The sequence below is a fragment of the Dendrobates tinctorius genome, unplaced genomic scaffold (assembly GCF_039654945.1).
Source record: "Dendrobates tinctorius isolate UK_male_01 unplaced genomic scaffold, ASM3965494v1 ptg000095l, whole genome shotgun sequence".
Taxonomy (NCBI): Eukaryota; Metazoa; Chordata; class Amphibia; order Anura; family Dendrobatidae; genus Dendrobates; species Dendrobates tinctorius.
In genome coordinates, this window is record NW_027361763.1 from 6,088,245 (window position 1) to 6,112,797 (window position 24,553).

General features: G+C 44.5%; 1 protein-coding gene across 2 annotated transcripts in view; it reads right to left on the minus strand.

The window, feature by feature from the left end:
- The window catches only part of CTNNA2 (catenin alpha 2), a 918,592-nt gene that overhangs the window by 763,077 nt on the left and 130,962 nt on the right, over positions 1-24,553 (minus strand). For both annotated transcript variants that reach the window (XM_073586716.1, XM_073586715.1), the window contains exon 2: positions 19,484-19,636. In XM_073586716.1, coding sequence (XP_073442817.1) covers positions 19,484-19,636 — 153 coding nt within the window. The remainder of the gene's footprint in view (positions 1-19,483; positions 19,637-24,553) is intronic.

Here is a 24,553-nt window from a genome sequence, read left to right on the forward strand (position 1 = left end):
TTAGAGAAAAAGGCACAGGGTTTGAGGTTAGTCAGGGTAGAGGGACCCTGTGACAATACTGCCCCCACCCCCACCTCCGAAGCATCGACCTCGACGATAAAAGGTCTTGACGAATCGGGTTGTACCAACACAGGGGCTGTAGTAAAACACTTCTTTAATGCCAGGAAGGAATTTTTTGCGGCCACAGACCAACTTTTTACATCTGCCCCTTTAAGAGTGAGGTCCGTCAAGGGTTTTACCACCTGCGAGAACCCTTTAATGAACTTCCTATAATAATTAGCGAAGCCCAGAAATCGCTGCAACCCCTTCAGGTCATGAGGCTGCACCCAATCTGTAATGGCCTGAACCTTCCCTGGATCCATACGGAATCCCTCCCTGGATACAATTACACCCAGAAAAGACAGTTCTTGCATAAAAAATGAGCACTTCTCCAGCTTAGCATACAAATGGTTCTCCCGGAGTCTCATAAGCACCGTACGCAGATGATGCAAGTGTGACTGACTGTCCTCAGAGTAAATCAAGATGTCATCCAGGTAAATGACTACATAATGTCCAATCAAGTCAGAAAAAACAACATTAATGAAGTTCTGAAAAACCGCAGGAGCATTAGTGAGGCCGAAGGGCATAACCAGGTTTTCAAACAGCCCCTCAGTTGTCAGGAACGCTGTTTTCCATTCGTCCCCCTCCCGGATCCTTATGAGGTTATAAGCCCCTCGTAGATCGAGCTTAGAAAACCATTTGGCCCCCGTGAGTTGATTGCATAGATCAGGAATCAACGGGAGAGGGTACGTGTTCTTAACAGTAATTTTGTTCAGTTCTCGAAAGTCGAGGCACGGTCGCAACCCACCATCTTTTTTCTTTACAAAGAAAAACCCTGCTGCCACGGGTGAGACCGAGGGCCGAATATGCCCCTTGCGAAGGCTTTCTTTAATGTACTCTTTCATAGCTTGGCGCTCAGGCCCGGACAAATTAAACAAACGAGCCTTGGGTAATTTGGCTCCAGGTACTAAATCGATAGCACAATCATATGGTCTATGTGGTGGGAGCGCCTCGGCCTCGCTTTCGGAAAACACATCTTTAAGGTCTCTCAGGTACTCCGGAATACCCTCCAGACCGACAGATGACACAGATACAGATTTTATCGGATTGACAAAAGGAACCGGGTTACAACACAGACCATTATCATTACATCCCCAACGGGTGATCTCCCCCTTCACCCAATCAATAAGAGGATTGTGGCGTTGCAACCAGGGCATTCCCAATACCAGTCCTGCAGGCAGATTATTCATAACGAAACAACTTAAATTTTCCACATGAGTGGAACCCACTTTCATAGAAAAAACTTCAGACATAAAACAAATTCCATCCCGGGTAAGAGGGGATGAATCAACAGCCACAATTTTAACAGGGTCTTTTAACCTGACTGTCCCTATCTTATTAAGAGTCACAACTTGGGCATCAATCAGATTAATGGAGGAACCACAGTCAACAAAGGCGGTGGTCATAACAGGACCGCCAGCAATTTCCAATTCAACCTGGAGGATCATTTTTATACGTGAGAAAAAATGTACCTGGGAGTCTGGACAACCTCCTCGATTATTGCCCAGACTCAGTCGTTTCTCTGAAGGTTTCTCTGAAGAAGGGCAGGAGGGACAATTCCTTTTCCAATGTCCAGAGGCTCCACAGTAAAAACATAGTAGGTTGTCTCTGCGGTGCCTTCTCTCTTTCTCCTTAACCGAGACTGACCCAACGTTCATGGGCTCAGATACAGGTGAAGTGTCACACAATTTGGGGTACAAGGGAGACTCTTGTTGCATCATTCCTCTAGCACGGAGTCTCCTGTCCATACGGACCGCCTGCATCATGGCGTCCTCCAGGGTATCAGGAGGCGGATGTAATGCCAGAGCGTCCTGCAGATGGTCAGAAAGGCCCCTGCGAAACAACCCCTCAGGGCGGCGTCATTCCAGGATCCTTCGGCGGTCCAACGTCTAAATTCTGAGCAGAACCATTCAGCAGAGTGCCTTCCCTGTGTCACACTCATCACCATATCCTCTGCCAGACGCACTCTATCAGGCTCGTCATAAATGTGCCCCAGAGCCTCAAAGAACAAGTTCACTGACATACGTTCAGGAGCAGAGGAAGACAGAGAGAAAGCCCATGCATGCGGAGCCCCCCGAAGTAGGGAAATAATGACCCCCACCCTCTGGAACTCATCCCCGGAGGAGCGGGGCCTTAGAGAAAAAAAAAGCTTGCATCCTTCTCTGAAAGACCTGAACTCCTTTTTATCCCCTGAGAAGGGATCGGGCAATTTGACTGGAGATTCGGGGGACGCTAATGACACATCCCTACTCCCAGAACTAGAAGCCCCTGCATTGACAGCCCCCTGCACAGTAACCACCAACTGTTGCTGGGTATGGGCCATCGTGCGCTGTTCCACATTGAGTTTATGGAACATTTGGGTCAGGTGCTTGACCTGATCAGCCAAGGCTTGTATGGGATCCATGAGGATAACACACACTTTTTTTTTTTTTCCTTCAGAGGAAAAAAAAACTGAAACGGTCAGTTATAATGTCAGGAACACCGCACTGCACTTGCTCACTGAGCCAGGGCGCGTGTCCTGAGTACAAAGACTGTGCACAAAGATACCTGCGGAGCGAGCAGCAGTGGTGACAATGCATGCTCCAGGACCTGAATCACGTGACTGCTGGGGGCGTGGCCTAAGCTCCACAGAGCTAGGAGCTGCAGGGAAACTCCTAGAAGGGTAACTACAGGACAATGTTACCAAGGAGCATAGACAGAGACAGACACCAGATCAAGCCGGGTCAAAGCACGAGATAGCAGGACAGTACCAAAGAGCTTAGACAGAAAGAATAATCAGGAAGTAGCAATAGATCAGAAAACCAGAACAGGTATTAGACGGTACAATAGGGGTAAACTGTAACGGAGTAACGATAGCCAAGCCAGGAGGTCAGAACCAGAAAAGACAATGGTACCAAAAACGAGAGACGGAGTACAGAGTGAAGGAACAAGCCGGGTCATACACGGGAAGCAAACAAACAATGCAGAGTACACACACACCAGGGGTCAGACACACCAGAATAGCAGTATAACTGACAGACAATGCCAGTATGGAGTGAGCATAAATACCCCTCCCAGATCCAAAGAGAGACCGGCAATGTTAACCCTGTCAGAACAGGACATTAACCATGTCCTGACCATGACAGTAGCTAAGTTTTGCTCTGCCTTTTGTACACTTTAGTTCTGGTTTTGTTTGCCTTGTTTTTTGGAGTTCAGCCATCCCCGGCTGGGGGTGAGCTGAATTCCATTTTTGTCTCTGATCTGTTGATCCCTGGCTCTGTCTTCAGAATATACCCGAGTGCTGATATAGTCTTTTTGAAGCCTAGCGACTTCAGGGCCTGTTTTTCCTATCAGTCTGTTGGTTCATTTTTGGATAGGGTTTTTGCGGATTGCACACAGCAGCTTTTCTATCCTGTCCTATTTAGTTAGCTTGGGCCCCATCATTTGCTCAACCTATCTTTCTATCTGTGTTAGTGTTTTTTCATCTTGCTTCACAGTCATTATATGTTGGGGGCTGCCTATTGCTTCGGGGTCTGCTCTGGGGCAGTTTAGATTTCCCCTTTCTGTCTGTAGGCTAATTTAGTTCTCCGGCTGTGATCGAGGGGTCTAGGGCACCGTAGGAACCACCCACGGCTACCACTAGTTGTTGTGGATAGGTTCAGGGGTCTGCAATCCGATAGCTTCCAACTTCTCTGGTTTTCTGGACTTAGCTATTTTTTTTGTTTTTTCCTCCTTCGGTGACTCATACATAACACGACGGTCTGTTAGTACACCACCTGCGGCACTAAAGATGCGTTCTAATAATGCACTAGCAGCAGGGCAAGCCAGCACCTCCAATGCATACTAGCTAAGCTCTGGCCATGTATCCAGCTTAGAGACCCAAAGCTTGAAGTGGGAAGAGCCGTGTGGGAGAACACTGAGAGAGCAAGACATGTAGTCTGTCACCATCTGAGGGAAACGTTGCCTCCTGCTGACTGGAGCCGTCTGTGATGGTGTAGACATTTGTGGCGGGGACACAAAACTTTGCCACATTTGGGCCATACTGGTCTTGCCTTGTGTTGAGGCGCTGCTTCTGCTCCCTCTTTGTGTAGAGCTTCCTCCACTGCCTAGACGCTCTGAGCTGCTTTGTAAAGCACTAGCAGCACTGCTCTCAGGTGGAATGGAGAACATGATGGAATGCACCAGTCTGTCTTGGTACTCCCGCATTTTACGCTCCCGGTTCAACGGTGTTATGAGGCTTTGTAAGTTGTCCCGGTAGCGAGGATCTAGGGTGGTGTATACCCAATAATCAGCCGTGTTGAGAATGTGGGCGATGCGGCGGTCATTTCTCAGGCACTGCAGCATGAAATCAACCATGTGCTGCAGACTGCCAACTGGCCAAGAAATGCTGTCCCCTGCTTGAGGCGTCACCTCTGCCTGCTCTGCATCACCCCACCCTCGCTCTACATACTGACTACTAGAGCATTATGTACCTCCCTCCTCTGGACAGATGTCTTCCTCCTCCATTGACTCCTCCTCATCCTCCTCACAAAGTGTCCCCTGCCTAGGCCTTTGTGAGGAACCACATTGCGCAGACTGTCCAGAAGCAGATGGCATTTGTGACTCCTCATCCTCCACCTCTTCCACAACCTCCTCCCTAAGTGCTTGCAGTGTTTTTTCAAGCAGGCAGATAAGGGGGATAGTCATGCTGACTAGTGCATCATCTGCACTCGCCATCCACGTGGAATCATTGAAGGCACGCAAAACGTGGCAGATGTCCTTCATAGAGGCCCACTCAGTGGTGGTGAAGTGTGAACGGCGTGCAGTGCGACTTTTTTGCGCCGGATGCAGCTGGTACTCCATTACTGCTGCCTGCTGCTCACACAACCTCTCCAACATATGTAACATTGAATTCCACCTGGTGGGTACGTCACATATGATGCGATGTTCCGGAAGGCAGAATCGGCGCTGCAGAGCTGCAATGCGCAATCTTGCCATGCTGGAACGCCGCAAGTGAGCGCACTCTATGCGGACCTTGTGCAGCAGTGCATCAAGATCCGGATAGTCCCTCAGAAAGCTCTGCATGACCAAGTTGAGCACATGTGCCAGACATGGGATGTGAGTGAAGTTGCATAGGCCCAGAGCTGCCACCAGATTTCGGCCATTGTCACACACTACCATGCCTGGCTGGAGATTCCCTGGCACAAACCACATGTCGCTCTCCTGCTTGATGGCATTCCAGAGCTCCTGCGCTGTGTGGCTTCGATTCCCCAAAGAAATTAATTTCAATACGGCCTGTTGACGTTTGGCCACGACTGTGGTCATGTCGGTCGTAACAGGTAAGCGTTCACGGGTCCATGTGGAGGTAGACTGTGACGGCTCCTGTAGCGCTGATTCAGAGGAACTGGAGTATGAGGAGGAGTCAATGTGTACAGACTGGATTTCTGCAATCCTTGGAGTTGGCAGAACACGTACAGCACCACTCTCAAGATCTGTACCCGGCTCCACAACATTTACCCAATGGGCAGTGAGGGAAAGATATCGTCCCTGTCCATGGTTACTGGCCCACGCATCGGTGGTCAGGAGGACCTTGCTAATGACGGTGTTTAGTAGCGCATGTTTAATTTTTCTTTCCACATGCTTTTGCAGGGCAGGGACGGCTCTTGCCTGCTGAAATAAAAGCGGCTGGACACGTTGTATTGTGGGACTGCCAATGCTATGAAGTTACCGAAGGTGTCTGTCTCCACTAGCCTGAATGAGAGCATTTCAAGGGACAGTAGTTTTGCAATGCCAGCATTCAGAGCCTGTGCTCAGGGGTGGTTTGCCAAGTATGGGTGCCTTTTCTCCTATGCCTGTGCTACCAATGGCTGTAGACTGGCCTGGGAGTGTGAGGATGACAGGGAACGTGGATCTGTGGGTGGAATGACACTGTGTCTCTGTACAACAGTGCCAGAGGTTCTTACATGGTGATCCTGTGAGGAAGCTGAGCCAGCTGTGTGTGAGCTGGAGGAAGAGGCTGCAACACGAGCTGAAGAGGTGGCAGGTGGCACTGTAGGTTGGCCTAGGTCTTCAGTGTGTCTTTGTAACTCCACCACGTGCTTGGTCAGCACATGTTTCCACATATTTGTGGTGTTGAGGTTGCTGACACTTTTCCCTCTTTTCACTTTCTGATTACACAGCTTGCATTTCACAAAGCAAATGTCATCTGCAACTGTGTCAAAAAAAGGACCAGGCACTGCAAGTCTTGGGAGCGCCCGTTTTGGGTTTTGAAAGAGGCATGCTCCTAATGGGTGCCGAAGTGGAGGCTACATGCAACCGAGTCTGCCCCCTCCCTCTCCCTCCTTTTTTGGCCTTTCGGGGAATCTCTTCCTCAGAGCTGCTCCCACCACCTTCCTGTGCCTCACGCCATGATGGGTCAAGGACCTCATAATCTACACTACCCTCTTCAAACGACTGCTTCTCTTGGATAGTCTTGACAGCACAGTACGCATCAGAAAGTGTCACCTGAGTCTCATCATCAGATGCGTACTGAGGTGTGCTGACCATACGCACTGGCCCACCTGCCTCTTCAGATTCAGAGAGACAAAGCTGTTGCGCATCACTGCATACTACCTCTTCTTCAAATTCTCGAATGCTGCTTGACTGACCCCCTCTTTCCAAGCCAACAGATTCAGAGAACAGAAGTAGAGGTGGATCCTGTCCAGGGGGTGCTCTTCAGTGCTCTGGACCTGAGAGGATCTGGAACTAATTGAAGTCGATGCGTTAGCTGCCATCCATCCGACAACGGCTTTAATTTGTTCATCCCGCAGCAGTGGGGTACGGCGAGCTCCTACAAAGCTGTGCATAAAGGACTGTTCCCTGGGAAAACTGGGGGATGCTGAGTCACTGGTGCCCGCAGCAGGCACAGAATCCCCACGTCCTCTCCCTGCAGAAACTCCATGCCCACGACCACGTGCCTTACTCCCTGCCTTCTTCATCTTGGTAGACTGATAAAGATAGGCAGAAAAGTACTATAAGGGCTTAGTGTGCTTATTCCTGAACAGCTGCTAACAGGTATAAGAAACACTAATTTTATGAAGTGTGGACTAGACTTTAATATGAGCTAATATGGCCTACACAACTGTAAAGTGGAGTGTTTGGTGAACTTTGTTAACTTTTTTTTCACAAAAAGACACTGGATGTGCCCAAAGATGTAAAACCGATAGTATCACAAACTTTTTGTAGCTATTACAATGCAGGAAGGTAACCTACAATGCAATAGATGAGGCTCCAAAAAATAGGCTAATACTAATCTGGCTGGGGCTGCAGGGCACAAGCCAGCAGAAAGGCTCCTCTATCTACTCCTATATAGTGTTTTCAAGCAATCTAGCTGGATACAGATGGAACCACACTAATAGGAGAAATCTGGAAAAATGAGCAGCACTAATGCAAAAAAGGACTACAGCCGGAGGTGGCTGGCTGCAGAACACACTACAGCGTGAGCTGCACTCACACACAGAGACCTCGCAGACAGCCGTGAACAGCGCTGCAAGGCAAAAGAAAGCTACAGCGGTTCATAAAGTAGCCTGGGTAAAGCACAATATAGCAAATCGCTAGGTCACCCTCAGAACAGCAGCAACCTATCCCTAACTGAATTCACAGCAGAGTGAACCCAAAATGGTGGCGGCGGCTTTTATAGTGCATCATGACATCATTTCAGCAGCCAATCACAGCCATGCCAGTAGTTACATGCCTAACATGCTCTAACAGGATGTGCCCACACTTCTTAGGATCCTCATTGGCTGAATAAAATCAAACTGGCTCATTGCATTATGGGAACTTCCGATTCCGGTATTTGATATACTAAAAGTATCGGAACTCAGTATCGGAATTCCATACCGCGAATATTGGCCAATACCCGATATTGCAGTATCAGAATGCTCAGCACTAGTGAGAAATCAAAATGGTGCACTGGAACTTTAGCTGGCACTAAGAGACACAACATTATTACTTTATCATTGGAGATAATTTGGCCAATTAACCAAATGACACTCTGGTGAAATTCTGATCAGAGTTTAATCCGATGGTCAGAATACTGTGATCCGATTCTCTCAGATGAAAGAATTGGAGCGCACTGTGGGGAGATAGGATAGTCCAGGTGAAACTTGTTTCTGAAATATTTCTGTAGCACTAAATCTGTTCAAATGAATTAGGAATATTGTCTCACTAGTAGATTTCTACTCTTGTATCCCCAGCAGTGAACTGATTTTATGGATGGAAGATACAACCAGTCAGAAGTAGTATTACATGATAGTCATTCTGGTATCAAATCTCTCTTACTGAGCCTTTTTCTGTTTTAACTTGAAGAGGCTGTCCCAAATGTGTGACCTACCTTTATGACATCAGTTTTCACTAATAGAGCAGAGGTCTAGTGTTTTTATTTAACCCCTTCACGCCGCAGCCCTTTTTCATTTTTGCTTTTCTTTTCTGTTTTTCGTTACCCTTCTTCCCAGAGTCATAACATTTTTAGTTTTGCATCAATATGGCCATGAGAGGGCTTGTTTCTTGCGAGACAAGTTGTGCTTTTGAACGACTTCATTAGTTTTACCATGTCATTTACAAAAATTGGGAAATAAATTCCAAGTGCGGCGTGATTGCAAAAAAGTGAAACTCCACAACAGTTTTTTGGATTTTTTTTTTACCATGTTCACCAAATGCGAAAACTTACTTGCCTTTTTAATTCTCCATGTCATTACGTGTTTGTAGATACCAAATATGTATAAGTTGATTTTATTTAAATGGTGAAAAAAAAATCCCAATTTGTAAAAAAAAAAATAAAAATTGCGTAATTTTCCGAGGCTGGTTACATCTCCATTTTTCTTGATCTGGAGCTGGGTGAGAGCTTGTTTTTTGTGTGCCAAGCTGATGTTTTTAATGATACCATTTTGGTGCAAATATGATCTTTTGATCATCCGTTTTTGCATTTTAATGCAATGTTGCGGCAACCAAAAAACATAATTCTGGCATTTTGACTAAGATTAACTTGTTTTATAGCTTGATTGATTGGGTGATTCTGAGTGTGGTGATACCAAATATGTGTGCACTTTATTTTTTTTTTAATTGTTTTATTTTTAATGGGGGAAATGGGGGGGTGATTTGTACTTTTATTTATTTTTTTATTATCTTATATTTTCTGCACGCTTCAATAGTCTCCATGGGAGACTAGAAGCTGTGATAAACTGATCACCTCTGCTACAAACAGGCGATGATCAGGTTGCCTGTAAATAGAAGAAATGCTCACTTCCTATGAGCGCCATCCACTGGGTGGCGCTCATAGCAATCCGGAAATGACAACCATAGAGGTCTGCTTGAAACATCAGTTTGTCTATCGGTGACCCACGATCACATGATGGCTCACCAATGGGCAGAATTAGTGACGTGCTTCCTGCGTGATCACATTAAATGGGTTAACAGCCATGGGTGGATCGTGATTCCACCCACAGCTGTTAGGGGCACATGTCAGCTGTTCAAAACAGCTGACATGTGCCAGGAAAGATGTGGGCTCAGTGTCAGAGCCACATCAAAGGAGGAACACGACATGTGCCGTACTAGTACGGCACATGTCATGAAGGGGTTAAGGGGTTTTCCTTACAATAATACTAATGATTTACAGGTGTCAGTGAGGATCTGATGACAACCAATACTGCCAGCAATCAGATATTACCGGCTTTGCCATTACATGTACTGGACAACCACGGCTCCTACGCACTGTTTAGTGTCCACTCCTGGGTACTGTAGATCAGTTTCTATACAAATGAATAGTAACAGAAGATTGTGTGGGTGCCGAGTGTGGGACCCCACCGATCTGATATTGATGACCCAACCCAAAGATGAGTCTTCAATTTCATACATTTGGTAAACACCATTAGATCTTTACTATTAGGACTGATTAGTCGAGGTCTTTTGTAGGTATCTACGCAAATAATCCAACCTTGTACGATATTATAAGACATAAATCTAAATGTACTAATGTGAAATATTAAAAATTCACAAATGGAGGCTTTAATACATATTTTACAAACTGATATCAACACTTGTTCAATTAGCAACATTACTAAAAACATCACTACATATCACTAGCCAATAAATAATATTTCGGTATGGAACTGTACAACGAAAAAGGGTGATTAATTCTAACGGTGCAGTAAAAGGAAGCTTTCTGTATATTTACCTCCGAAAATGCTATTATTTCTCTTCCTAAATGGTGAGGAAAATGACTATCTCTACATAATTATGTCTGCACTTAGCTGGCTCAGGCTAATTTTATACCACGCATTAAATTTACCATTTTTATACTAGTTTTGTCTAGTGAAAAGAGTTTGGTAATTGATGGGAGCTCAAAATCAAAATGATTAAACTCTTGAAAAACTAACATATATATCCCCATAAAGCCTTCCTCCACTATGCGAAGAGCAAGGAGTCTAACAGGCATGTATTTGTATGTTTATGTTGCATCTATGTGTTTCTCAATAAGTTGCCAAACTTATCTCCCCACAAGCCCAGATAGTTCTTAGTTTAACATTCTGATCAGACTGTACGGAAACCACTGCCCCGTCACGGGGAACCTCTCAGTGAGTCCTAACTTTTATTGCCTTAATAGAGGGGCGGCATGCGCTAACCACCGTCTCTGTGGCAATGCACCAGCAGGGATGGTTACCTGGTGCCTCACAGCACCCATGTTGCAAGACTGAGATCCCATAACTCCAGTGCGCACCACCCCACAAGCACAAAACCACAACAATGGCTGCCACATATCACCAACACCAAATGAAAGGAGTATGGAAACTCACTTTACTTTAGCTCTCAAATGAGGGCAAAAATAAGCTGGACCCCTTTTGCCGTCTCCTCCTAATTATAATCACCTGTGCCACATAGGAGGAGTGTTGGTTCAAGAAAGGTGACAGAACATGCAAAAAAATCATACATTGATCTAATGCCGCTAGGCAAGAATATACTGTATATCACTGAACATGAGGTTCTTAGTTTCACATTCTGATCAGACTGTATGACGTGCACTGACACATCATGGCAAACCTGTCAGTGGGCCCTAACTTTTAATGCCTTAAAGGGAACCTGTCACCACTTTTTTGGCCTAATAGGTAAAAATATCATTTAATTGAGTGTCAGCTATGCGTTCCACAACTAGTTCTGAAAACCCCTGACTCCTCATATATCACCCATAAAAACCTTCTTTTTTATTTGTCCTGTGTTGTTAATCTGTTCGGTCCGGTCCGAGGGGAGTTGCCTCTGTTCCGTCACTCCACCCCTCCTCGGCTTGCGGTACGCATTCTTCGCTGTGAAGATCGCAGATCGCGCACATATTTTATGCGTGCGCATTGAAATGTGACCTTGCCATGCCAAGTATGCCGTGACCAACTGAGGGCAAAGCCGCAAAATACTTCCAGGACATAAGAAACAACTGTGCATGCTAGTGCATGCGCACTACTGCGCCGCTCCTTTAAGGCAACAAAACTTAGGATCCACTGAGAAATTCGCTGTGACGTGGCAGTTGGTTTCATACAGTTTGATTAAAATGTTAATCTAAGAATCTAATATTCAGCTATATATATATATATATATATATATATATATATTGTGGTGTAGTAACCACTGTGTCCGCTAGGGGGCACTGTGTGGATGTCCCAGGCGAAAGGATGAATGGCAGAATACTGAATGGCCATTTTGTATCTCAAAGTGGGTGGCCTTGAGATGGAGACTTATGTGTTGATCAGCAGTGATACTGTTGAGGTGCTGCTTTAATGTGACAGGGAGAAGTCTCCAGGTAACTAGGGAGATGGGCCGGCTAGTTACCTACAAACCCACCCAGGGGGTATGTTTAAAGAACACTGTTGTAAAGAGTGTGTAAGTGCTTGAAGGACCTGTGATGAGGTCAGAGTCATGTGACCCAGTGGGCGTGGCTATGAACCATATAATGTGGCCAGGGTAGGTCACATGTGGTGAATGCTGGGACCCGATTGGTCCAGTGTGGAAGGTCCCACTGAGATGGAGCTTCCTGGCTAACAGCCTATGAAGTGGCTGTGGTGAATGGCTGCACGTGTGTGAGAGTTCCCAGGGGAGGGAATGAACGTCTGCAGTAAGTTGAAGCAGCCATGAGGAAACCCGGACGTGGGTGAGATAAGTGAGGCTAAGAGAGCCTGTATGCTGGACATTGTACAACCTGTGTGAACGCAGGGTTTACAGAGTGAAACACTGCCATGGACGCTCTGATGTTTATATGAAGTTTTGCTGCTGCTGTGGGTTTCTGATGTTGAATAAACCGCATGGACTATGATTGCTTTATGGAAAATCTGTGCCGGATCTGATTTTGTGGCTGCTGAGTGAGTATCCCCTACCCGAATAAGAGCGCTACCTCACAATTGATGAGAGAAAGCTATGGACATTGTTGTAGCCTTGTTGCTGGGAGCAATGGAAGAGGACTGCAAAGTCAGTTGCTAAGGGCAACGCTGAGCCAGGAAGGCTGACTGTTGGGGAAGCCACTGCCTGGCTGTGGTTCTGGAACCATGGGGCGGCCTAGTGAGTAAGGCACTGTCCAGATCGGTGAGCCCAATGCGGCCATTTCCCCAGGAGAAAGAGACTTATAGGATACCTCTGCGGTAGAGGGGTCCGAGAACCAGCGCGGCCACGTGAAAACCATGTTGTACTGACTGGGGTCAGTGAGAAAGAGACTGGTGATTGATAGGGTGCCTCTGTGGAGAAGAGGTATCCGAGGACCTGTGGGGCCGACACAGGTAACGGACAGGTGTTCGTGTTGTACTGACCTAGGTCAGTGAGAGAGACTGTGTACCCGGAGGGTTCAGTGAGCAAGGTACTGGAGGGTCAATGTTGGGAGATTCTAGGAGAAGAATTGGATCCCTGGAGCAGGTGGTATGACCTTGGACCTGGTGAGGCATGAGTGTTGGGCAGTCTCAGGAGGAGCTGGATGTCCTGAAGAGCACCCGCTAAACCCCTGGACCTGGTGAGGCCGGTGTGTTGGGAAACCCTGGGAGCAGGGCCACTCCCTGAATAGCACCCAGTGCGCCCTGTGTGTTGGACGGTCTCAGGCGGAGACGGAACGTCCTGAATAGCACACAGACAGGACACGTGAGTTTTGTGTGGTGCGTTGGTGTGGCCGGTGTGTTGGGAAACCCTGGGAGGAGGGTCGCTCCCTGAATAGCACCCAGTGCACCCTGTGTGTTCGATGTTCTCAGGAGAGGAGACGGAACACCCTGAATAGCACACAGAAAGGACACATGAGTTTTTCTGTGTGGTGTTTTTTTCTTTTCTCAACTCAGCCTGCAGTCGCTCAGTGGGAGTCAAGAAGGTGACAAGCGGCTTCCTGTAACTCGGCGGGGTTACGAAGGGGACAAGCGGCTTCCGGTAACTCGGCAGGGTTACGAAGGGGACAAGCAGCTTCCTGTAAATCGGCAGGGTTACGAAGAGGACACCAGCCGCTGTGTGTGAACAGCAGCCGGTGGTGTCGGTGATCGCTGACAGCAGGAGCTGTGGTGGTGCCAGCAAGGACTTGTGTGGTATCGTTAAAAGACATAAACTGTGTTGTGTGAACTGCGGTCTGAGAAGACCGGTATAATGGACATGGAGAAATCCCGGAAGGGGTTGGTGGCCCAAACTGGGGTGCTAGCCCAAAAGGGGGTGGAGTCCCAAATCGGGGTGGTAGCCCAAAAGGGGGCAGAGTCCCAGAGGGGTCAGTGACCTAAATTGGGGTGGTAACCCAAAAAGGGGTGGAGTCCCAGGAGGGGGCGGTGACCCAAATTGATGTGGTTCAGGAAATGGCAGCACTGGTTGCCTCAGTGGGTATGCCTGGGGAACCGCAGTGTGTCTATATGAGTTTTGAGGAGTGCGGCATGTATTTTCCGGAAAATGACGGGCCACAGGTGTGTACTGTGATGCTGCATCGGGAAGGAGTCTCTGGTAGACTGGACTCAGATAGTCAGGTGACTCGGACAGGAACTCCTCTCGTTTTGTCTCTGACCGAGAAAAATGCCAGGGTTCTCTGTAAACATGGGGTCATGGTGAACTATGCAGTAGACCGAGTAATGTTCGAGGGGACCAAAGGTGGTTCGTGCCAAGTGGGCAGGATACCACGTGACTTAGTCTATGCCTTGGAGAGGGGCCGGGACTGTGTGTTGTTTGATGATGTATGGTCGAATGAGGGAGACGTTTCTACTGTTGGATTAACAGATGTTGAGACGGTGACGCCTCCTAAAGTGGACAGGTTTGATGTAGAAGTGACTGGAAGAAGTACATCTGCCCAACTGACGGACCTGACATCTCGTGATAAGACAGATGGTGGGCTGGGAGATGAGGTGACTGGAGTGGACACACGGTCTGAGGGTAACTGGAGGGTTGACTTGGATGATCGGTGTGACTCAGACTCTAGGGGTGACTGTGGTTCTGAGAGAGAAAGGGAGCACAGACTAGATGACCTAGAGAAAGAAGTCTTCGAGCTCAAAGGTCACCGGGCATAGTGGCAAGGTCTGAATAAGTCCCTCAGAGAAGAGGTAGGAGTACCCAGAAACTGTAAGAGGTCTTCTGCGGGAGAAGTGGGACGAAGACTTACAGCGGCCAGGCCTGAATGAGGAACAGTGTGAAGACAAAAAGAAACTGAAAGTATGGAAGCAGAGGTGATTCGTTTGCAGACGGAGCTTGCTGCTGCAGAGTATGCTAAAAGACAAGCACAGCAGGAAAGAGATTAACTGGCTGATGTGATTGCCAACAACAGAGGTGAAGGTGCTCTGGCTTTGGAAGAAAAGAGGCGGTTAGAGTCTAGCATTGTTCAGCTTGAAGAAGTGGAGGAAGAACACGGCAACGTTGAATTAGCCAATTACAAGCTGAGAAAGGCCACACTTCAGGTTGACCAGATGGATGCTGATTTGAAGACAGAACGTAGTAATGCTCAGAAGAATGAGAGTGCCCGTCAGCAATTAGTTCTCCAGAATAAGGACTTAGAAGCAAAGGTTGCACTACTGGAGGAACAGCTTGATGCAGAAATTAAAATGCGACAATCTGCTAGCAAACAAGTACGTCGTATGGAGAAAAAACTGAAGGTTGTACTAAGGCAAATGGATGATGAAAGGCGTAATTCTGAGCAGTACAAAGGCCTGGCGGAGGGAAATGATGTGCGTCTGAAACAGTTGAAACGCCAGGTGGAAGAAGCAGAGAAAGAGGCTCAACGTGCCAATACATTGCACCATAGATTACAGTGTGAACTGGAGGTTGCTACGGAGACAGCAGATGCAAAGAACTGTGAGGTTAATGCACAGAAAAGTAAACTTAGATGTGGTGGGGTACCATTTCTTACAAGATGCTTAGATAGAGAAAGGATGGTGACTAACCAGTGTCTGACGACGCAGACAGACCATGACTGGGGGGTCAAAGCCAATGACCGATATTCTGACTGCTGGAGGTGGGGGAGGTCTAACATAGGAACGAGGCCGTATGACAGATGGAGACGGTTCTCTTGACCTGTGGGGCAAGGTGTAGTGAGTGCCCGGTTGCGAGAACCTGGTGTAATGTGTGTTCAACCCCACAAGTTTGAACAGAGGGGGGAGGTATGTGGTGTAGTAACCACGGTGTCTGCTAGGGGGCGCTGTGTGGATGTCCCAGGAGAAAGGATGAATGGCAGAATACTGAATAGCCATTATGTATCTCAAAGTGGGTGGCTTTGAGATGGAGACTTATGTGTTGATCAGCAGTGATACTGCTGAGGTGCTGCTTTAATGTGACAGGGAGAAGTCTCCAGGTAACTAGGGACATGGGCAGGCCAGTTACCTACAAACCCACCCAGGGGGTGTGTTTAAAGAACGCTGGTGTAAAGAGTGTGTAAGTGCTTGAAGGACCTGTGATGAGGTCAGAGTCATGTGACCCGGTGGGCGTGGCTATGAACCATATAATGTGGCCAGGGTAGGTCACATGTGGTGAATGCTGGGACCCGATTGGTCCAGTGTGGAAGGTCCCGCTGAGATGGAGCTTCCTGGCTAACAGCCTATGAAGTGGCTGTGGTGAATGGCTGCACGTATGTGAGAGTTCCCAGGGGAGGGAATGAACGTCTGCAGTTAGCTGAAGCAGCCATGAGGAAACCCGGACGTGGGTGAGATAAGTGAGGCTAAGAGAGCCTGTATGCTGGACATTGTACAACCTGTGTGAACACAGGGTTTACAGAGTGAAACTCTGCCATGGACGCTCTGCTGTTTATATGAAGTTTTGTTGCTGCTGTGGGTTTATGATGTTGAATAAACCCCATGGACTATGCTTGCTTTATGGAAAATCTGTGCCGGATCTGATTTTGTGACTGCTGAGCGAGTATCCCCTACCCGAATAACAGCGCTACCTCACAATACATATATTTGCCTAGCATCATTAAATCTATGTATGATTTTTTGGAAGTGTGTTCCATGCTCTTTTTTCAGCATAAAGATAATTTGTGTATATCTCCCACACTGCCATGCACAGGAGACATTTATTTTCAAAAGTTTTTTGGACATGCGGTGTTATTCAGCGCAATTAACAGATACTTATTCAGGAAGACAACCACATATCAGATTGTGTGTGGCATTGCAAATCAACATCATGCAACTAATGAAGCCCAACTCCAGTACTGAAAAAGACCCATGGATTTCAGTGGTGCTGTTTCCAAAAGAAACCAGCCATATTTCTTTTCCTTTGAGCAATTCATCGTTTCTGCTTTTCACCGATAGGCCAAAAATAGAAACTGTGTCCTCTATAGCTCTTTGTTTTATGAGAATGATGAGAATTTTGTCATAGGTCTTTTGTGGCTATTTCATTCTTATGTCTTCACCTTTTCTACACAGACTGTCAGGATTCGAACTCAGCAGCTCCTGTGCACCAGACGGCAGCTCCTCCCTCTCAGCTATTCAGATCGCTGGACAGTTCCGTGCTAACTCAAAATACTTGCACCTATGTGGTTAGTGATGTCTCCACTCTGAGTTCCTGATTGGTCACCACCCTGATTGCACACCCTATTTAAACCTGGCCTTGCTCTCCTTTTCTTGCGTGATTATGGAGCTACCAGCCTCTAGTCAAGCTTCCGTTCACCTGCTATTCCTTCAAACATCATTGCTGCTCCTGGTAATGACCTCTGGTTTCCTTGACTATGATTCCTTCTTATTTCTTCAAACTACATTTCTGCTCCTGGTAACGAACTTTGGCTTCCTTCACTATGACTCCTGCTTATTCCTTCAAACTACATTGCTGCTCCTCATATCGACCTCTGACTTTCCTGACTACAATTCCTGATTATTCCTTCAAACAACATTGCTGTTATTGTGTACCAACTCCTTGGCTAACCCTGACTATGCTACCTGCTGGTGCTGCCCTAGTGGTTGCAATATCACTACTACAAACCAGGTCAGTCCGTAACATAGACTCTTTACTGTTCCTTTATCAGCAGGGAGAAAAATATCTGTTACAGGTCCCGCCGGTCTTTGCGGATTTAATGTACTGATTAACCATAAAGATGGTTAGAATCAAGCATAAAATCATGCTGACCATCACACAGACTGAAAATACCAGCTGCGATTTGACACATGACATGACCCAAAAATTTTGGTACTACTGTTTCCAAAACAAGCAGCCATATTTCTTCCCGATTAGGAAAGACCTCCAATGTACCATTTTTAATTTTCAAATTTTCACTAGTAGACCAAAATAGTAACAGCGTCTTATAAAACTAATTGTTTCGCGATCATAATGAAAATTTTCCCACCGATAATGTTTTGCTCGTTCATTTTAATGTCGTTCCCTTCCTTGCACAGATTTTTTTTCTTCCTTTTACATTCATCTTGAATTAGACAATTCAAATACATTAGAAAAAAAAGTGTCTGCGACAGGTCCCATGGGTATTTATTATGCAGAATTTAATGTACTCATTAAAAGACTAATATATCTTATTTCATATAAAACCTTGTATTTAAGATTAAGCATAGAGCAAAAGACACTTTATACAGGGTAAGAAATATGCAAAAAAAAAGATGACCCTCACAAAAGCTAAGAAAGCCAGATTCAATTTCCAAGGTAAAAGTTTTAGATAAGTCAGATAAAAAAATATAAAAAAATAAACTGAAATGAATCATTAATTTATACAATATTTTTTTTATGCCTGAGCGTATAGAACAGGGGGATCATACTCAGCTGGGTATATTGGCCACACATAGAAAAAATTCGAATTTGGCGGGCAGCATGATATTTTTACTGATAGCATTTTTGGTACTTTTTTATGCCATTCATCATATGTGTAATGGTACAGTTTTATAGTTGCTCACTGTTGTATAGCAATGTCCCCATCCTGGTCACCGTGTTGTAGCAAATGTCCACGTTGTGGTCACCTTCATGTAGAAATGTCCTATTCCTAGTCACCTTCATGTAGCAATGTCCCCATCCTGGCCAACTTCATGAGTAATGTGCACATCCTGATCAGCTTTCTGTAGCAATTTCCCCATCCTGGTCACCTTGCCTTAGCAAAAGTACCCATTCTGGTCACCTTCATGTAGCAAATGTCCCCATCCTAGTAACATATATGTAGCAATGTCCTTATTTTAGTCACTTTCGTGTTGCAAATTTCCCCATCCTAGTCACCTTGTTGCAGCAAATGTCCACATTCTGGTCACCTTCTCGTAGCAATGTCCTCATTCTGATCATCATCATTTAGCAAATGTCCCCATCCTGGTCACCTTGTTGTAGCAAATGTCCACATTCTGGTCACCTTCTCATAGCAATGCCCTCATCCTGATCACCTTCATGTAGCAATATCCCCATCCTGGTCACCTTGTTGTAGCAATGTCTACATCCTGGTCACCTTGTTGGAGCAAAGTCCCCTTTTTGGTCACCTTGTTATAGAAAATGTCCCTATTCAAGTCACCTTCATGTAGCTATGTCCCCATCCTGGTTACTTTCATGCAGCAATGTCTCCATCCTGGCCACCAGTCTTTGACTGGCTGGCATTGCGGTGAAGAGAGATGGTCTCTATGCCACAAAATATTTCTATTGAATGTGTATCCAAGGATGCACATTTTGAAACAAAGCGATGGCATCTGTAGCCCCTGGACCAGGTCACGATGGTCCACATAAATCAGCCCCAGTGGCCACATGCAGCCAACAGGCTAAATGTTTGAGACCTCTGGTATAGAGGAATCAACTGAATTTTACTGTGCAATATTAAAAGAATATATAGCATATATCACTCAGTATCCAAAGATATCAAAAATTTCAACATGAATAAAATGGTTCCTTTGTATTTTGCAGAACAATGGAAAAAGCTTGAAAGTTAACTTGGGGCCCCTCATTATCACAACATTAGTCCCATTTGCAAGATGCATGAAACGTTTTCTTTTGATGTAAACCAAAGGCTTACCTCTACCAATTTGTTGGCATGTTCGCGAAATACTTGGGCATATTCTTTCACCTCCTTCTCATTACCGCTCTTTGCAGCCTCAATGAGAACCAGCAGGGGAACATTTGTTTCCAAGAAAGAATCGGAGATATGGTCCATTACTGCCTTCCGGAGCTAAAGGGAAAAGATGGTAAGAAAATGAGATTGTGTCTTAAAAATAAAATTGTGACTTAATGGGAAATGTATTTAGCATGCAAATTAGTAAAATTAACTTGTCCAAATGTTAGTTTAAGAATATTTAAGCCATGTACTGTAGAAAGGATAGCGGGATGTGCTGAAAAGAAAAATAAGATTAGAACCAGCTAATGAAACAACAGAATCAAATAAATCACTCAGAGAGATAAAAAGACAAAGTGAGAAAAAGAATTGTCAATTGACGCATGAGACCACTTTACTCGGCAATCATCAAGTAGTCCTTAACTTTGAAAAGATTGAGTTAGTAGGTGCCAGCATGTCAACTGGCTCATTTTTTCCTGTAGGGGAACATTTATCTATGCTTTGGCTAGGCACCAAGTGTAGCACATGACAAATGGTCAATAGATACATGATGCCCCACCTCTTGGAAAATCTCCAGAAGTTGAATATTTCTAAGTTGACCTCAGTCATAAAAATATTGATGTAGCTGGTGCCAGTAAATCAAATGGCTGATAACATCTTCAACAAAAGATGCTATTCTAAAAAAAATTCAACATACAGCAATTGGAACTCATAATGATACTTTAATGATTGGAATTTCACTTTGTTCCTCCTTTCTTAAGGTACTGTCACACTAAGCGATATCGCTAGCAATATCGCTGTGTCTGATACTTACCTATGACCCGCTCCCCCGCTGGTTATCGCTGATCGTGCGAGAACAGCCTGGACTGTTTCTCATCATCAGCTTCCTGCGCCGCTTCTTGTGGAGAGACGAGCGACGAACGTGGAGCCGGGCGGGAGGACGCAGGATCGCCTAGTGTGACAGGTAAGTAGCGACCCCCGACCCCAGCGATGTCGCTGGTGAGATCTGCCTGTGTGGCAGCTCACTAGCGACCACTTAGCGATGTATCAGAGATCCTGATAGCGTCATATCGCTGGTCGGGATCGCTGGTACATCGCTAAGTGTGACAGTACCCTTAGTGTGGTCTTTTCTTTTCGAACTCTATGGGGTGCATAATCTATTCTTTCTTTTTTTTTCATCCAAGGCTTTCTGCCCTGCTTAGGACCTTAACTTTTCCACTTTAGGATCAAAAGTCCTTCATAAAAATATTTTTCATTAATTTATTTAATTTATTTTTTTTTGCTGTAATTTGGTTCCCAAGCAAATACAGATTGACTTAGACCCTTAACTTTGTCTCTTGATGTTTTTGTTTAAAATGTTATATTTTAGGTTTTTTAAGCAACATGTCAGGTAAAAAAACTAGAAGAAATTGGATATGCATGAAACAGTGTATCTTACACATGGTGAGCCTACCATAAAACATAAAACATGGCTGGAGGTTTGGAGTAAACCATAGTGTTGCCGATTAGGTCACTTTAAGGTGTTGCGTTTTACTTGTTCGACCCAGTCACGCTGATCCTTGCACCTCGAGAGTGATCCCATAACGTAGAGGTAATTGTGGACACAAGTTAGGGGACAGCACTTATCGAACAATTCTTTACTGTCACAATATATATATTATGCAGAGAGCGCAGGTCTGCTTGTTTGGTTTTCAGAAATGTCGACATTTTCAGATATTTATTTTCATTGTTAGATAGTTTCTTTTGTGACGATAGTTTTCTTACACTGATAATGTATCAACATGATATGATATATCAGTAACCAGCTTGGCAGAAATCCCAGGAAGTTACTGTGGCAACGACAGCGGCAAGTCTTTCGAAATTTACATATTTTGTTTAAGAAATAAAATCAAAGATTTATGAGATGATCAGTATAAAGCAAAAAACGACACAAATGTGGATCAGTAACCTAAGACTATATATATATTACTATTACTCGTCAAACACTATGTTTGACGAGTGTGACCAACCTGTCAATCAGTTCTCCAAGCGATGCAACAGATCGCTTGGAAAACGCTAGCATTTTACAAGCTAATTACGCTTGCAAAATGCTAGTTTTTCCGCGGGAAAATCGCGGGAATTTAAAATGCGATTTTCCCACCGAATGGAATTCCGGAGCTCTCACGGTAATTTCCTCGAGAGTTCCGCTATGTGTGAACTTAGCCTTACATGGTCCATTCCTCCATTACTGAGAGATCAGCTTTTCAATTGATAAACAAATGAGCTAAAACATTTTTGTAGATCTGAAGCCTCTGCCACTCAAGATCTATTCCACCGCCCACCGTCACCTCCTCCTGCTTAACTGGTGATACCTCTGACTGATGTCATAAAGCATAGAGCGTGTTGGTCAAGCAGGATGCGGAGGCGCTGGGCAGGTATAGAGCTGGAGTGACAGAGGCTTCATACTGTATCTATAGTAGCTCTTCAGTTCCATTTGTATATTATTTTAAACTCTAATTTCTTAGTAATGGAGGAGCAGACTGGCCAAGTAAAGATATTGCTGGACATGTATTTGAAAATGCTGCAAGTGCATGTAAATAGTATTTTTGGGGGGAGGATCCTGCTCACAGATTGTCTATAAGCTTTGTTTCTTAGATTGGAGTACAGCAAAAGAAAAAAATAAACATATAATAATAACATAAGCTAAGCTTTTCGAGTTGTGACTGCTGGGAGAAATGTTGACTGTTTTCAGTAAAATTCAAGATACAGTGCTTCTCACAAAATTAGAATATCAGCAAAAAGTTAATTTATTTCAGTTCTTCAAGACAAAAAGTGAAACTCATATATTATATAGAGTCATTACACACAGAGTGATCTATTTCACATGTTTATTTCTGTTAATGTTGATGATTATGGCTTACAGCCACTGAAAGCTCAAAAGTCATTATCTCAGTAAATTAGAATACTTTATAACACCTGCTTGAAAAAAATGATTTTAATATCTGAAATGTTGGCCTACTGGAATGTATGTTCAGTAAATGCACTCAATACTTGGTCAGGGCTCCTTTGGCATCAATTACTGCATCAATGTGGCGTGACATGGAGGAAACAAACATGTTTTTGTGTTCATAGGAAACAAAAAACATAAACCCAGTAAAAAAAGCTGAAAAAAAGCTGAAAACTCAAAATAAATAAGATGCAATTCAAAAGAGGTCGCCATTAGAACTGTTTTTACTCCAGAAGAAAAGCTCAAAGACAATAATAAATCAGGACTTGAGTTTAATGCATCTGTCTAATGTCAGATGCTCAACCGTCTCTCGCACCTTGTGGCTCGGTAGCATCTGCGGAGCTACAGGTCGCGGTATGTGTCGGAGAGACACAGGTATCCCAAGGCTGATGTACGGTCTCTGTACTTGAGTCTTAATCACGGACGAGAAGAGCTGACTGGCATATTAAGCACATCTATGTGTCACAAAGTTCTTGTTCTTGGCCTAACATCAAAAGCTCAGCGTGCGCCACATACATGGGCTCTGGGAACTGATAAAATGCAAATGAGAAAACAGATATGATGCAAATGATGGCGTTCCCACAGTGCATTATTCTACTGAGTAAGATCGGAGCACAGATGTCAACGCCTGAATATGATTTCCAGACACAATGAAGCCTGTCAGGATTATCTAAATAACCGGCACAATAGTTTTTTTGGCAAACATAGACGCCCACATTATAAATATATATTTGCACACGCAACATGGTCAACAGCTTGGAATCAAATACTGTAGGCGGCTTTTCTGGAATTTTTTGAGCCAAATAAAGAAGTCGATTGAAAATAGGACAAAGTTATAAAATCTTTATTTATTCTTACTATTTATCTCAGATCCTCTTATGTCTTTAAAAAATAAAACAAAAAGCAAACAGAAAAAAGGCATAACAATGAGCAAAAAATATAAAGTTTGGATTTATACTTTTTTCTTTTTTACAAAAAGAAATGAATGAAAAAACTTAATAAAACGAACAGAAAATAATTTTATTGATCCACTGCTTTCTTTGGCTTTAGAAAAGCCATTTAAAACTGCTGTGGTATTTGCTTTTTCAAAAAGTGTTGATTCCTAAAACAGCCTAATAGTGGTGCCAGCCGATTCGGTGACATTTATTAATAATACATGCAATTTCATAAAATATAGTCTTGAAAGAGCACTGGAAAGTGGCCGATTCTGAAATCAATTTTACCAGAAACCACATGCAACTTCAACTTTTATTTACCGATTGAAAATGTCTAGGGACATAAGGTCAGCCACAATGTGGTCAAAAAAAGCCGTCAAGACTGAAGTGGTGTTTAAAAGCATTGTCCTAGATCTAGCAGAAAAAAAAATTAAGAATCAGGTGGGCACACAACACGTAGGTCCAGTTACCAAAGAGATTGGTCGTAAATGTCAAGACTTGACTAGTCAATAAGCAAAGTTTCTCCAGGCTTATTGACCAGATGAATCTGCTGATCTTTCCGGCCACAAGTACTAACAGGGGCCTCGGAGTCAAGGACTAGGTTTGATCAAGAGGGAAGATGTTGGCAGATGGAGCTCCAGGCCCCTCCATCTCATTAAGTAGAGAAAACTTGGCTTTCAGATATATTATACATGCAAATTTATTGGGTGCAAACAAAAGATGCAAACAACTGTAAGTTTTTCTAATAGAGATACGCTTACTTTATTATTGTTTCATTATTTTTTTTTATTTCTCTCTTTTTAGTCTTTTTTTGTTGTCTATTGGAATTTATTTTGCATGCTTGGGTTATTTAATATATAGTTTCCTTATTTTTGCACATGTCTGTACATTGTTTGTTTTCAGCTGTTGATTTTTGTTGTATACATACATCTGTCTTTATGTGCAGGGTTACTGATCAAGGCCTTTAGTTGATCAAAACATCTACATTTTGGAGTGCTTGCACCCTATAAATTTCAACTTGGGCACCTATGACAGGAGTGCCGTGATTATATCTTCTACGATCTGGTCTGCTTCCTCTAGAGGTACACGTCTATCACTGCATGGTCCAGTAGT